Below are 15708 nucleotides of genomic sequence, written 5' to 3' on the forward strand. Positions count from 1 at the left end.
CATTGGAACTATGGCAATATAATATGCAAAAAATAATTATTATTTCTGGCATAGTTTATAATGCACAATGTTTAGTTGCTAAAAAAATCTTGTAAACACATTCTCATGTTCAGTGTCTGTGGAAATAAACATAAACAGTACATTACTTTAAAATGTTATAATGTTACTGTGTCAGAAGAGTAACATTTACAGACACCATATCAATGCCCTACACTCTCAGAAATAAAGCTTCAGGAGCTGTCACTGGGGCAGTACCTTTTCAAAAGATAAATGTTTGTGCCCAAAGAGTCCACAATGGTACCTCAAAGATGCATATTAGTACAAATATGTACCTTTTGAAAAGGTACTGCCCCAGTGACAGATCAAAAAAATCCTGGTTACCTTAAGTTTTTAAGCTTAATCAATTGAACCTTGTGAGTCCATTGAACTTATAATATGTCAACCTGACTTAAAACAGGTTGCGTAACGTATAAAATTAAGTTAGAAAATGGATAAATTATTTTAATAAGTTACTATGAACTAAAAACATGTTGTCATGATTAATTCATCATATATTTTTTACAGTGTAGAACCCACATGGTCAAATGTGTTTCCAAATGAATATTATTTCTATTCATATGTAGAAGCAAATTTGATGCAAAGTAGCTGTTATTCATTGATCATTATTGATTAACTGTTGATCATATCGAGTGTTTTCCATTTATTTGCGCATTTGTATTGCATTGTGAGATCTTGATCTCTGCTTGAACATTTTTAGAGATTGAAAATTTAAACTCTGCACATTACTAAAGTGAATTCTTTGATTTACAGTGTTAGTAGTTTGAAACAAAATATTAAATAAGCATCATGTATATTTAGAAATAATTGTATGCAATAAAAGAAAATGAAAAAAAAAATTGGCAGCTCATTGACAGACATTTATATCAGTTACATAACCAATCAAAATAATATATTGTTTCAATTAACAAAAAAACTCATAAAACTTTGTTCAACTTTTTAATATCAGAAGTTGTCTTTAGCTTAAGTGGATGCGATCTGTTGTTTTTGATAAACATGTAATAGATGCTAAAAGCTTTTACCTGACTCTCTTGCTTATTTATAGAGAGGGTCAGCTTTGACAGCTCATGCCTCAGGCTTCACTCCTTTAATAAAGACAGCAGACTGGAAGAAACCCACAGATGCAGTCCAAAACATGTTTAAACATCAAACATGCATCAGCATTTCAAAATCGCACCAAGATACATTGTTCAAAGCGTAAAGCACAGGATTTATCATTCGCTCTGGCCTTGACAAGTCTGTATAAAAGAGAGTGAAATTTAATGCGCATTTTGAGATATACTGTATCGGTATCGAGACTGAGTGGAGCATGAAAGTGAAACACAGATTAATGTCTTTGTGTTTTGTGTCTTTCAGTCACAGATGAGGACACCGTCAAACGATACTATGCCAAGTTTGAGGAGAAGTTCTTTCAGACGTGCGAAAAGGAGCTTTCCAAGATCAACACATTCTATTCAGGTATTGTTTTATCTGCTTATATATTAGCAATAATAATATTGTAAAAAAGCAACATAGGCTCATTCTGAAAATGTAGCTCAATATACATTTATGGAGATCGCAAATTATGTAGCCAGAGGAACGGATGGCTACATTTCGTATTTAAAATGAACGCTGCTGGGCGGTATGATGTCGCTCCTTTTCGCGCTTACCAGCTGACTGCTTACCTCCGTGTGGATGGCTTTTCCGCTATTACCATTTTGTCCAGTGGCTCGTCGTGTACGTCAAAGGATTTAAGATGCAGAGAAGAGTTGACCACGACGACGGGGTTTGAGTCCGGTGAATAACGGTTCCAGAAAGTAGGTAAGACAAAAACAGAAGCCAAAAAATAAAACAAACAAGTAAATAACAGGATGAGAATGTGGTAAAATATGAAAATGTGGTAAAAATCAGGCGAGGGCTTTTTTTTTATGGATTGTTTTTAAAACACTTCAGTTGGGTTTAGGGAAGTGGGTGGGTGCTGGTCAATCTGAGCTTTTTTAGAACTATTTGTTGGGTTTAGGGAAGGTGGTGGGTGGGGGTACTGGTTGGTTGGTCCGTCAGTCAGTCAATCGACAGCGGCCTCTAGTGGGTTTACGCGAGAAGAGCAGGTGCAAATGGCACTCACAAGAGAAATTTGAGATCTCAAAAAGCGTTTACAGCAGACTCTGGCGGATACACGAAAACAAAAACTGGGAAAAAACATAGCTCCTGGGACCTATTTGGCACTCTCTAGAAATGTATATAAGCGGTACGTAATCAGAATGAGCCTGGGTTGGAAAAAAACATTGGTGTTCTATTTCAATATGCAGCTATTTATTTACTTTAGGTTCGAATTACAGTAAAATGATCATAAGTTTTACTTCCACAATAGTCTTTATGTAACATTATGACATTACCCTCAAATTTCACCTTTTTTTACCTACTGTCATTTCATGCAAAATATTCTAAATGACAATATTTTTCTTTTAACTTTGGAAGAAATGTCATTAGTAGTGTACAGAATAAAGCAAAAATTATTAAAACTAGAACTAACTATAAATCATAAATACAGAGAAAGCGATCATTTAGAAAAAAAGAAGTCTTCTCTTAATTTTTTAAGTTGCATGACCCTTCAGAAATTGATCTTGTATGCTAAAAATTTTTCTTTTAAGTTTTGATAACACTTATAATAAGTAATATAATATATTATAATAAGTTTGTATTAGTTCATGCATTTACTAACATGAACAAACAAAGAACAATACATTTATTACAGTATTTGTTCATATTAGTTAACGTTGGGTATTGAAAATAAAATGTTTAATTGTTAATTCATGTTCACTTACGGTGCATTAATTAATGTTAACAAGCATGAATTTGGATGTTAATAATGCATTAGTAAATGTTGATCTGTGATTAATAAATGCTGTATAAGTATTGTTCATTATTAGTTCATGTTAGTAAATACATAAACTAACATGAACTTATAAAACCTTATTGAAAAGTTTGACCTAAGTTTAAAAACACTAATATATTTCTGGAACCTTTTCTTTACAAATATTTTCTAATGAATAAACATTTATTTATTTTATTTATTTATTTATTTATTTATTTTTTACTTATAATTTTTTTTAAACAAATGTAAAATGCTTCACTTTGTGCTTGATCAATTTAATGCATCACTCCTTAATTAAAAATACCTTTTTTTAAATGATTGTTATAGTTTTGAAGACTTCTATTTTTTATATTTAGATCGATTAGAAAGATTTTTTTAATATATGTATTTTATTGTTTGTTTGTTTCTTGTTGGTTTGTTAACTAACATGATTTATTTTAGCATTAACTGTCATAAAAGTTTTCCAGAACCCATAAATGGCACATACAGACAGCTAAGCTTCACTGTGTGCTTGAACTGCAATGGCCTGCTAAATGCTGTCAAGGGATTCCCTGTGCATGAGGTCTGGGTGTACAGCGCTATTTGGGAACGTGATGTAATAAGCAGTGCCTGCCATAGTCATTTTGACATGTGTCAAGGGAAATAGACTATGTTTGGACTCATAATATATGCACACTGCAACATAAGCTGTGTTGTTGCACGGGCTTCAGGACAGCCAGAATAAATGAGCTCTACTGCCTCTAGTGGCTGTTCAGTGGAGGAGACAACAGACATGTTTTGAAAGCTCCACACTGATGCTTTGTTCGCATATTGACACATTGTTAGCATGTGTCATAAACAATAATATATGTATGCTAGAAATTAAAACCTCACAATGAGTCACAACAGAATGATCAGCGTTTATTTTGAAACAAAGCAGAAGCAGATGCTCATTAATAATTGAACACAAAAGCATTAACAAGGACATGAACTGCCTTTTAAATATGTTCCTTACTGTTCTCTACACTGTAAAAAAAAATATCGTAAAAAAAAGGTCAAATGACTGGCAGCTACGGCTGCCAAACAAAAACCATAATATTACGGTAAAATTTCTTTATTGAAATAAAGTGCAAAAAATAATAAATCTACAGATATTTTCATTAAAATGTTTACAAAAAAACACTGTTATTTTACAGACTTTTCCTAGATTATTACGATCAAATCAGTTCAAAAAAGTTACAAACTAAGAGTTTTACAGAGAAACGCTGTTATTTCACAAACTTTTCCTAGATTATTATGATTGAACACCATCAATAAAGTGACTGCACTAAAATTTCAAGAGAAAAAATGTTATTTAAAAGAATTTTATCTCTCAACCATAACAATTAAACACCTTTAATAAAATGCCAAGACATGCTCATGGTCGTAATTTAACAGTTTTATTTTGGATCAAAAACGTCTGGAAAAACAACAAACGAGATACAACGGATTAAAATTCTCACAACTTTAAGATTACAGTTGTTGCATTTTATTGAATAGTATTTATGTAAAACATGTAGATGTTTAAGTTATATGGAATAATTCAGTTACAAATCTTAAATGAAATGGAACTTTAATGTGAAGGGGACGCTGACAAAGTAATGCAGATCCAAATGCAGGTTTATTACACAGAGATGGTCAGGCAAGCAACAGTCAACACAGGGGCAAACAGATGTATGCAGGGAATCCAGAGTCATGGTCAAATAACAGCCAAATGGTCAGTCCAAGCAGCAAACCACATAAACAATTAACAAACAAAGCACAGCAAAAGAAAGAAACGCGTCATAATGTTCACAGTAACAGCATAACAAGACTTAACAATTGGTGCGTGCGTCTGTGCTGCTTTTAAAGTCCATGTAATCAGTTCATAATGATCCTCCGACTGTGTGTGCAATTAGCGGAATCCGGAACAGGTGCATGTGAGCGGAATTTATCTATTTTATTTATTGAACGGATTTGATCGTAATAATCTAGGAAAAGTCTGTAAAATAACAGTGTTTTTCTGTAAACATTTTAATGAAAATATCTGTAGATTTATTATTTTTGCACTTTATTTCAACAAAGAAATTTTACCGTAATTTTATGGTTTTTGTTTGGCAGCCGTAGCTGCCAGTCATTTGACCTTTTTTTTAAGATTTAAAAATTTTTTTTTACAGAGCAAGTAATTACAATTTATTACTTTAATTTTACATAATTTTAAATGTACTTCAAAAAAACTGGAAAAAACACTAAATAATACGGCAATTATATTGTATAAAACATGAAAATTCCTGTAATTTGTCATTAATTTTCTAGTACATAAAATAACAGTCAAGCTGTTAATTTACAAATATTGTTTGTAATTTTTACGGACTTTTGAATATAATTTAAAATAACAGAAAAAATACTGTATAAATAATACAGTAATTTCCTTGTATAAAAAACAAAAACGTCAGTAATTTGTTTTTAATGATAAAGTACCTAAAATGACAGTCAAACTGTTAATTTAGAAAGATTGTTTGTCGTTTTACTAAGTTTTGAATTTAATTTGAAATGACAAAAAAAATACTATAAAAAATTTAGAGATATTTTCTGTAAAATTAGGGTTTTTTTTTACAGTGTATTGTGCACTCATAATGTTGTTATAAAAAAAATATTTAGAAGTAAAAGGCTATTTTCTGTCCTCTTTTGACCCCTTCTTCAAAACAAACTCTTTGAATAGACATGGTTGATTGTAGACTTGGAAGTAAACATCCACTGCTATGATTAGGTAACAGTTTACATATTTCATTAGTAGAGCTGTGTTCCCATTGGTGTAAACTTCTGCATGTATTTTTGACACCTGGCATCCTTTCTAGGACTGCTGTGAAATGCATTAAACACTCTGTATAAGTGTAATAACAGACAAAACAAAGAAATAAAAACAATTATTCACAGTTGTGTGTGTACTGCCAAATCCAATATAGTCAGCACCAGTGTTAAATTTAAAACCAGTAATGCACCAGTAACTTTAAAAGTAATGCATTGCAAGCAATATTGGGTTACTCTCCAAAATACTAGTTTGCTTTACCTAGTTAATTTTTAAGGAAAATAATGCATTACGTTACTTTGAATTACTTTTTCTTACCTGGCTAAGGCTTGATCTCTTTCAGAAATGTTAAATAATAATAATAAAGTTTGAAGAATATTTAAAGAGGAGCGGGCGTCACGGTGGTGCAGTGAGTAGCACGATCGCCTAACAGCAAGAAGGTCGCTGGTTCGAGCCTTGGCTGGGTCAGTTGGCATTTCTGTGTGGAGTTTGCATGTTCTCCCCTTGTTGCTGTGGGTTTCCTCCGGGTGCTCTGGTTTCCCCCACAAGTCCAAAGACATGTGCTATAGGCGAATTGGGTAGGCTAAATTGTCCGTAGTGTGTGTGAATGAGTGTGTATAGATGTTTCCCAGTGATGGGTTTCAGCTGGAAGGGCATCCGCTGTGTAAAGCATATGCTGGATAAGTTGGAGGTTCATTCCGATGTGGTGACCCCAGATTAATAAAGGGACTAAGCCAAAAAGACAATGAATTAATGAATAAATAAAGGAGCTCTGCAATTTACAACTCACTGTATAAACTACACCTTCATTTACCTTTGAAAAAGTACATCAACAATTTTTCATTTAGGACATACAATGCATCTGGAAAGTGTTCATAGCGCTTCACTTTTTCCAAATTTTTTATGTTACAGCCTTATTCCAAAATGGATTAAATTGATTTATTTCCTCAAAATTCTACACACAATCCCCACACAATGACAATGTAAAAAAAGATTTTTTACAAATTTATTAAAACATTTAAAAACCTGAAAAATCACATGTACAGAAGTATTCACAGCCTTTGCTCAATACTTTGTTGATGCACCTTTGGCAGCAATTACAGCCTCGAGTCTTTTTGAATATGATGCCACAAGCTTGGCACACCTGTCTTTGGGAATTTTTGCCCATTCCTCTTTGCAGTATCTCTCAAGCTCTATCAGGTTGGATGGGAAGCGACGGTGTACAGCCATTTTCAGATTTTTCCAGAGATGTTCAATAGGATTTAGGTCTGGGCTCTGGCTGGGCCACTCAAGGACATTCATCGAGTTGTTGTGAAGCCACTCCATTGATATTTTGGCGGTGTGCTTTGGGTCATTGTCCTGTTGGAAGATGAACTGTCACCCCAGTCTGAGGCCAAGAGCCCTCTGAAGCAGGTTTTCATTCAGGATGTCTCTGTACATTGCTGCATTCATCTTTGCCTCTATCCTGACTAGTCTTCCAGTTCCTGCTGCTGAAAAACATCCCCACAGCATGATGCTGCCACCACCATGCTTCACTGTAGGGATGGTATTAGCCTGGTGATGAGCGGTCTCTGGTTTTCTCCAAATGTAATAGCTGGCATTAACTCCAAAGAGTTCAGTTTTAGTCTCATCAGACCCAAGCAGGGGCGTAACAGCCATTTTAAAAGTGGGGGGGGACAGCTGTATGGTCACCCAAAAGTGAGTAATGATTTATTAGCAATAAAGTTTATTTAATAATCTTTTAACCAAATTCTAAAATAATTACAAAATATTAATAATAACAATAAATAAACAGAACCACACACACATTTAAATTAAGCATTACTCTGTGTGAAAATATTTTTAAATACAATTCAATTGCAAAATTGCAAGTTGATACTACACATATAACGTGAGATGGACATCACCATGTGTACTTGCGGCGATGCGTCATTCATAAAAGCAGAACACGCAGGATTCAAAACGTAAATTCACCAATTACTCCCCAAATACATGCAAGTAAGTGGTTGGTGAACTTAGAGAGGAGTAGATTCAATTTTATAGTTACTTTCAGTATGTGTATCTGATATGATTAAAACACATCGGCAAATTATATTTTAATGGATTCTTAGACTTCCTTGTGTGTTTTACAAACGCTAAAGTTCTTATTTTACTAGTACTTGTGTGTATTTACATGTCTAAATCATAAATTAAGCAATAGGCCGTAAAAAGGCTGCATAATTGTGATAAAATAACACGTCTTTCTCAGCGGGGTTAATTTGGTCTTGTTTTCGAAAAAAAAAAAAAAAACGAAAAAAAGAAGCACTTTTACGACGGTCCCTTACTGAGAGTTTAGGTCAGCGCGAGCTCTCTGGCTAAACGCATATAGCGACTGCTCAAGCAGTGCTCGTAATATCGAACGAAAAAAGAAAGACAGCTGTGAAACATAACCAGCTTTGTCCTTTCTGTAGGGAATACAGTTTAGATCTTCTTAGGGTTAGAGGTTTTTTAGTTAATGCCATCCGTCACTGAATGTGTCAGGAATACCGAAAACAAAACCAACTTAACCCCGCTGTCTTTTTCTGGCTCAGTGCCAGAGACACCAGCACCAGGGACTTTACGGTTCTCACTTCAAAACGGAACAAAAGTAGGATTCTGTAACGTTAGTGATTTACCGTGATTTACCCAGCTGTAGCTGTTGCTCCCTTCCGCATCATCCCTGTCTAACTGCAAAGTGAATGAATGAAGCTCGTGGCAGACGCTCAAGAGATTCGCGCTGTGATTGGCTGAGTGATCGTTCACTCAAATCAAGTAACAAATCAGAGAACTCTTGCGGCTGCTAGGTCAAATAAAACGTGTGGGCCAGTCGGGGGACAGAGTAACCTGTTTCCGAAAAGTGAGGGGTACGTCCCCCCCCCCCCATCCCCACCGGTTGCTACGCCCCTGGACCCAAGAATTTTGTTTTTTATGGTCTAAGAGTCATTCAGATGCCTTTTGGCAAATTCCAGGCGGGGAGTGGCCTCCGTCTGGCCACTCTACCATACAGGCCTGATTGGTGGATTGCTGCACAGATGGTTGTCCTTCTGTAAGGTTCTCCTCTCTCCACAGAAGAACGCTGGAGCTCAGACAGAGTGACTATCGGGTCATTGATCACCTCCCTGACTGAGGCCCTGCTCACTCAGCTTAGATGGTCGGCCAGCTCTAGTAAGAGTGCTGGTGGTTCAATATCTTCCACTTAAGGATGATGGAGGTCACTGTGCTCATTGAAACTTTCAGAGCAGCAGAAATTTTTCTGTAACCTTCCCCAGCCTTGTGCCTCGAGATAATCCTGTCTCGGAGGTCTACAGACAATTCCTTTGTCTTCATGCTTGGTTTGTGCTTTGACATGCACTGTCAAGCCTGGGACCTTATATAGACAGGTGTATGCCTTTTCAAATCATGTCCAATCAACTGAATTGACCACAGGTGAAGAAAACTGCTGAAGTAAAACTGCTGAAACATCTCAAGAATGATCAGTGGAAACAGAATGTACCTGAGCTCAATTTAGAGCTTCACGGCAAAGGCTGTGAATACTGATGTACATGTGATTTTTCAGGTTTTTACATTTTTTATAAATTTGCAAAAAATGTGGAAAAAATGAAGCACTATGAATACTTTCTGGATGCACTGTAGGTGTCAAATCCAGTTCCTGGAGGGCCGCAGCTCTGCACATTTTAGTTCCAACCTTAATTGAACACACCTGCTCAAACTAATTCAGTCCTTTAGTTTGAAACCTACAGGTAACCTAAGTTGGAGCTAAACTGTGCAGAGCACAGAGAATATAAATAACCTTCCTGCCATGTAATCACTACAATGAAATCTCAGTCTTGTCTTGCAATAATCCATGTCTTTACTAGCGTTTTGGTGGAATAAACAACCGTATCGTTGTTACATCGAGATGTGCAACAGTGGTGAATGTTTGTTGATGGTAAGTTCATCGACAGAACAAAATAGAAATGCAACTCTTGCGACAAAACTAGATGGTTATGATTGTAGAACACTTTTCCTCATTAAAAAATAAATAAATATTGATGTAGATATGCGTTTATGCTTTTGTATGCTTTCATCTCTTATTTCGTGATGTCTGAAAAATATCTAAATGGGCAAAAAACTATAGTCATTTGTAATAAACATGTTTTTGAAGCACATAGTAAAGTGAATAATGTGTACAACTCTTGGTTAATGGATGCTACAGAATTCTGTAGCATAGTAAACTGATAAACTGTAATAAATAACATTTGTGTAAACTGTGGTGCATTGATGTATAGTGTAGAAAACTGAAGTCTATTGAATAATTTGTTTATTACTACAGTTGTGTTGTACCACAGCAATAATATAATTAATAGAAATGTTTAATTCAAGTAATTATCTAGAGTATTCTTTCATGTAATGTAGCTTATACAGTATCTACCGCCTCGATGACAGGCAAATATATTTTAGTTTAGTCGAAAACTCTTCCCTCTTCATGATACTGTATAAGAATCATGTCCAACATATGTGCTTATTTCCTATTTATGTCTCCCATTCGGTTTTTTACTTCCTGCCCTCCATCTGAATTTTGCATGTCACCAGAACCACGTGATTGTAAACAACCGATTACATCATAAAGATACACATTGATACCAATATGTCATTTTTGCCAAATGACTTTTATATATATATAAGCTTTTAGAATTTTTTGAGTTCTGAAGCTTACAGGATGTTTTTATCGTACAATAACCTTCCATATGTCCATATGGAATTTTAAAATCTCAGTTCATGACCCCTTTAATTCAGTTTATGATATGGGTTTAATCTTTTTATCCTGCAGTTGTCACTGAAAATCATTCACTCCCTCTGTGATGCAAGTTTGACAGACGGACCAAAATAAACTGTAATTGAGTTCTTCTGCCAAAGAAAGCTGGCAAAAACACTAGGATGCTTTTTCCGCAAAATCAAAATATGATAAAGTCTTCTTCTCTTAAAAGCAAAGATATCAGAAAACAGAAATACTAACTTTGCAAATGCTCTGTGTAATTGAATTCTTCAGATCATGTTGCAAAATCAGGACGCTTTTCAAGGTTTATTTACTTCTATGCATGATATCATATTTGATGCCCTTTAGAAATTAGATATAGAATTAGATATCACATTAGGATAGCAGCCACTGTTACCAACCATATAACTAATTCTGTCTAGTTGACCCAGACAGTGTTTTGGCTGAGACCCCTGGCCTCCTCCTATGAACAGGATAGCTTGTAAACCTTGCAGTCTTTGTCCCAGAGGATGAGATCTGCTAAGCACATAAATTTTTCGCACCATCTTATTCACGTTCAGCCTGCAAAGCACAGATCTAAGTCAGACTAGTGAGACTATTATAGTCTGACCGGGCACCATATATAAACTGACATGAAAGAGCAGGGTTGTGGCATTCACTCGATATGCTGAGTGCTATTCTGAGGTCACATCTTCTGTTCACTGCCAGTGTTTTTTTCTGGACGTGCCCTATAAAGTCAGCACCTAATATTAACACTATTTAGTGTTCATTTTTTTCTGTCCAAATTTAAAGTTTAAAACAAGGAAAACTATTTGACATTAAGTTTGAAATATAAACTTCGCTATTCTGTTTACTGATTTCTTTTCTGGTTTAATTAAAAAGGTCACACTTTATTTTGATGGTTCGTTTGTTGAATTTAGGATACATTGTATCTACATGCCAACTAATTCTCATTAGATTATGAGTAGACTGTTAGGTTGGGGTTAGGGTTAGGGTTAGTGTAAGTTGACATGTACTTGCAAAGTTTCTTATTGCCAGTTAAATGTCTGTTAAAGGAGCGGTATTAACAGCTGTTTAGCAGACAGTCAACTAATACTCAAATGGAACATACACCAATACAGTGTTACCATCAAAACATATTATTTATAATAATATTAATAATTTTTTTCATATAGCAAATTGTAAAAATACTGTCACTTTGTTAACTATATAAACAAAAATTTGGGATCATTTTTTTCCATGTTTTTTTAAATAAAATTATTCTGTTCACCAAGGCTGGATTTATAAATGTAAAAAGATTGTTAAATATTTATAAAAATTTCAAATAACATCTTTCTTAGTGTATGTAGTTTCAAATGAAATTATTACTCTAGTCATTATTGCTTTTATTACTATTACATTAATATTTATAAAAAATAATAATATTAATAATAATAATAATAATAATAATAATAATAATAATAATAATAACAATAATTAATATTAGAGTTATTTTTGAAAGATTGTGTGACTCTAAAGACTGGAGTAATAAAGCTGAAAATTCATATTTAAAATCACTGGAATTAATTATTAATTATTAAATTAAATTATAAACTACTTTTGAACAGTTATTTTATAGGGCAATAACAATAATATGTATATAATAATATATGTATAAACACTTCTATTCAGCTTAAAGTGACATTAAAAGGCTTAACTAGGTTAATTTGATTAACTACACAGGTTAGGGTAATTAGGCAAGTTATTGTATAACAGTGTTTTGTTCTGTAGACTATCGAAAAAAATATGTGGGCTAATAATTTTGACCTTAAAATGTTTACTAAAAAATAAAAAAATGCTTTTATTTTAGCCGAAATAAAACAAATAAGACTTTCTCCAGAAGAAAAAATATGATCAGACATACTGTGAGATCTCCTTGCTCTTTTAAACATAATTTGAGAACTATATATATATATATATATATATATATATATATATATATATATATATATATATATATATATATATATATATATATATATATATATATATATATATTTGTGTGTATGTGTGTGTGCAAATATCAATAAGTATTTATAAATATTTGTTTTTAGAATTGTTGTAATAATCATATATATTTATATATATTGAATTCATATTTACATTCATTAATCATTTCAACTGTGGTTGCTAGAATGATTTTGTAAAACAAACCCCACCAAAGTAATGCAATGAACTTTGATTAAACAACAGAAGATGTAGAATGGATCCCATTCATTAAGACACATAATTATTTATTGAATGAACAGTAAATGTGTCAAGAATCACAGGATTGTCAGTTTACAGATTTTCACTGTAAATTTTAAGATTGCTTTTTTAAATTACGTTCAGTTTTTGGTTACTTATTTAGAGTTTTGACATAAACCAAAAATAAAGCCGTTTTTTTTTCATAACTTTTACAGCATTTTACAGTTAAATTACTATTCATAATTATTTACAGCTTTGTTTAATGTCTGGTCCAGTGAAAGTCTTGGCAGTTCATGTTGCCTTGAGAAAGTCAAACCAGCAGAAAAGGTTGGACTTTCAGGGTTCTTGAGGTGTTTGTTCTCCTTCATTCTGCATTTCTTTCTGGTCTCTCTCTGAGGTTCATAACCCAAACGCCAGTAGTGCTTTCAGGATTTACATGTCTGCTGAACCTAATACTTGTTTCCTTCCTCTGAAACTGAGCAGGGTCCTGTTCACCAAACTGTGCTGGGACGCAAGCCAGAGCAGATAATGCAGTCTGAGAGATCGCCCTTACAGGAAGACGCTCATCTCTGACAGGAAATCTGTCTGATGAGCAGAATGAGCCATTTATTCATCCTGCAAAATAGATTCTGATGCATTTCATTGCAGGGTTGAAAGCCAAGCTGCCTTTATGCTTCTCATTAGACAACTTTAATATGTTTTAAGATCTTCATTTACCTTCCTGATGTGCACACAGGTGTTTCTGCTTTCTCTTAAAATCATCATATGAGATAAAACAATAATTGTCCATAATTCTTAAATGTTGTTTCTATCTTCTGTTTCAGAGAAACTGGCTGAGGCGCAGCGACGGTTCGCTACTTTGCAGAATGAGCTGCAGACGTCTCTGGATGCCCAGCGGGAGAGCAACGCTCCAGCACTGCGCAGTCGCCGCAAAACTGTGCTCCCTCTGTCCAACAAGGAGCGCAACAAACATCGCAACATCAAAGACCTGCAGCTGGCCTTCAGCGAGTTCTACCTCAGCCTCATCCTCCTGCAGAACTACCAGGTCTGGGATTAGACATGTTCTATCTTGATGTTTGTCTGCTCATCTGAATGCATTTTCCCTTGGCTTTTATTTTTCTTTTGTTCTTCTTCTTCTCTGCCAACACTTGGATTTCTATTTAGCCTTACTTTTTTCTATTTAGATATAAACATATGTACTTATTCATTCATTCATTTTCTTTTTCGGCTTAGTCCCTTTATTAATCAGGGGTCGCCAGAGCTAAATGAACCGCCAACTTATCCAGCATATGTTTTACGCAGCGGATGCCCTTCCAGCCACAATTCAACACTGGGAAACATCCATCAACACTCATTCACACTCTTACATTACGGCCAATTTAGTTTACCCAATTCACCTAACCCACGCGAACACGGGGAGAACATTCCAACTCCACACAGAAATGCCAACTGACCCGCTCGGGGCTCGAACCAGTGATCTTCTTGCTGTGAGGCGATTGTGCTACCCACTGTGCCACCGTGACACCCCAGATATGTACTAGAATTTTCAGTTAAAAGAGGTTATAAATGACATTAACATTAGTGTATTTATTTTTATGACTTTATTTAATTATTATTTCAATTATTATTTATTACTTTTTTGACTGTAACATATAAAAGTATGTTATTCTACAAAAAATTTGGGGAAAAAATTATATTTCTGTCTGTGCATACAATTTTCTGAATTATGGAGTGATAAAAAGATATTACCAAAAGCTCCTCTGTAAAAAAAAAAAAATTTTTGACCCGAATTTGAATGTGTCAGTTTATTTTATTGTTTTAATGGAACCTGACTTAATCTAATGTTCAGATTTTTGAACTGGACTTGTATTTACTGCAAATATATTATGACTGTAGTGTTGTAACAATTCATAGCACACTTGAAGCCAATTAGCAGTAAGGGTCATGTCTAGAAACAATAATAGAGATATTAAGCAAGCCCCTGAGGTCCTGTTGGGGTATAGACATGATTGTTTTGGTGCTTTCAAACATCAACATTGTTTATCAGAATTTGCATTTTGCCCTTTAAAGGTGCTGTATGTAGGTTTTTGAAAGGTCTTCTAAAGCCATTTTGGTCTAAAAATACCATAATATGTTTGCAGATATTTAAGAAACATGCCAAGTGAACATTCTTGTTTATCAGAAAAACAATGCTGAAGTCAGATAATCTGCTTTGAAAATGTGTTTTCTGTGCCAGAACGTCTGTCTTTGTTTTGGTCATTTTAACCTGCCCACTGCCAGTTTAGACAATTTCAGCACCCCGGGTTGCCTTGGTGGAAAACTGTGTATTTCATTCATTCATTCAGAAAGACTCTGAAAGCATGCGTCTGTGACCGAAATTCGACCTCTGGTGGACAGTAGCAGACTCTGAAATGAGACGCAGATTCAGTTCCACATGTGGTTATTAATTATCAAATGATATAAAATATTCTAAATGTAAGCATTAGGTGAGCAGGTTACATTGTAACCGCATGTCCTAACAATAAGTACATGAGGAGATTTGCTGTGATAAGCAGTTTGGCTGTTTGCGCCAGACGAAACACGACAGAAATTTAAATACAGCTAATCAGGAGCACAGAATATGCACTCACTCACAAAATGGTAAGGTTTATAATTTAATTAATACTTATTAAACCTCTTTAACATCATTAAATGTACATGCTGAATAACGTGTTTAGATCTAAAGTTCAATTTCAAACGGTTTAATTCATTTTCAAGATCTAGGGTGAACTATCTACTGCTGCTTTCAGTAGTATGGCAATAAATGTCCTGTAAAATTACATTCAAACTCACATTGTTAGCATTTAACACTGCATAAAACACATGAGGTGTACCTGAGGTTTCTAATATATCAATTCGAGGTGTTAGTTAGGACAAAAACATATATATATAATATACAAAATATATACAAAAAATAATCCTTTTATCAGGAGCCGTTGCTTTTATTTACAC

General features: G+C 34.3%; 1 protein-coding gene across 1 annotated transcript in view; it reads left to right on the forward strand.

The window, feature by feature from the left end:
* xpr1a (xenotropic and polytropic retrovirus receptor 1a) overlaps positions 1-15708 on the forward strand; it is a 136482-nt gene that overhangs the window by 85729 nt on the left and 35045 nt on the right. Inside the window, exons 3-4 of the mRNA XM_056463930.1 lie at positions 1414-1515; positions 13542-13762. Of these exons, the coding sequence (XP_056319905.1) occupies positions 1414-1515; positions 13542-13762 (323 nt within the window). The remainder of the gene's footprint in view (positions 1-1413; positions 1516-13541; positions 13763-15708) is intronic.

This window comes from Danio aesculapii, chromosome 8 (genome assembly GCF_903798145.1).
Source record: "Danio aesculapii chromosome 8, fDanAes4.1, whole genome shotgun sequence".
NCBI lineage: Eukaryota > Metazoa > Chordata > Actinopteri > Cypriniformes > Danionidae > Danio > Danio aesculapii.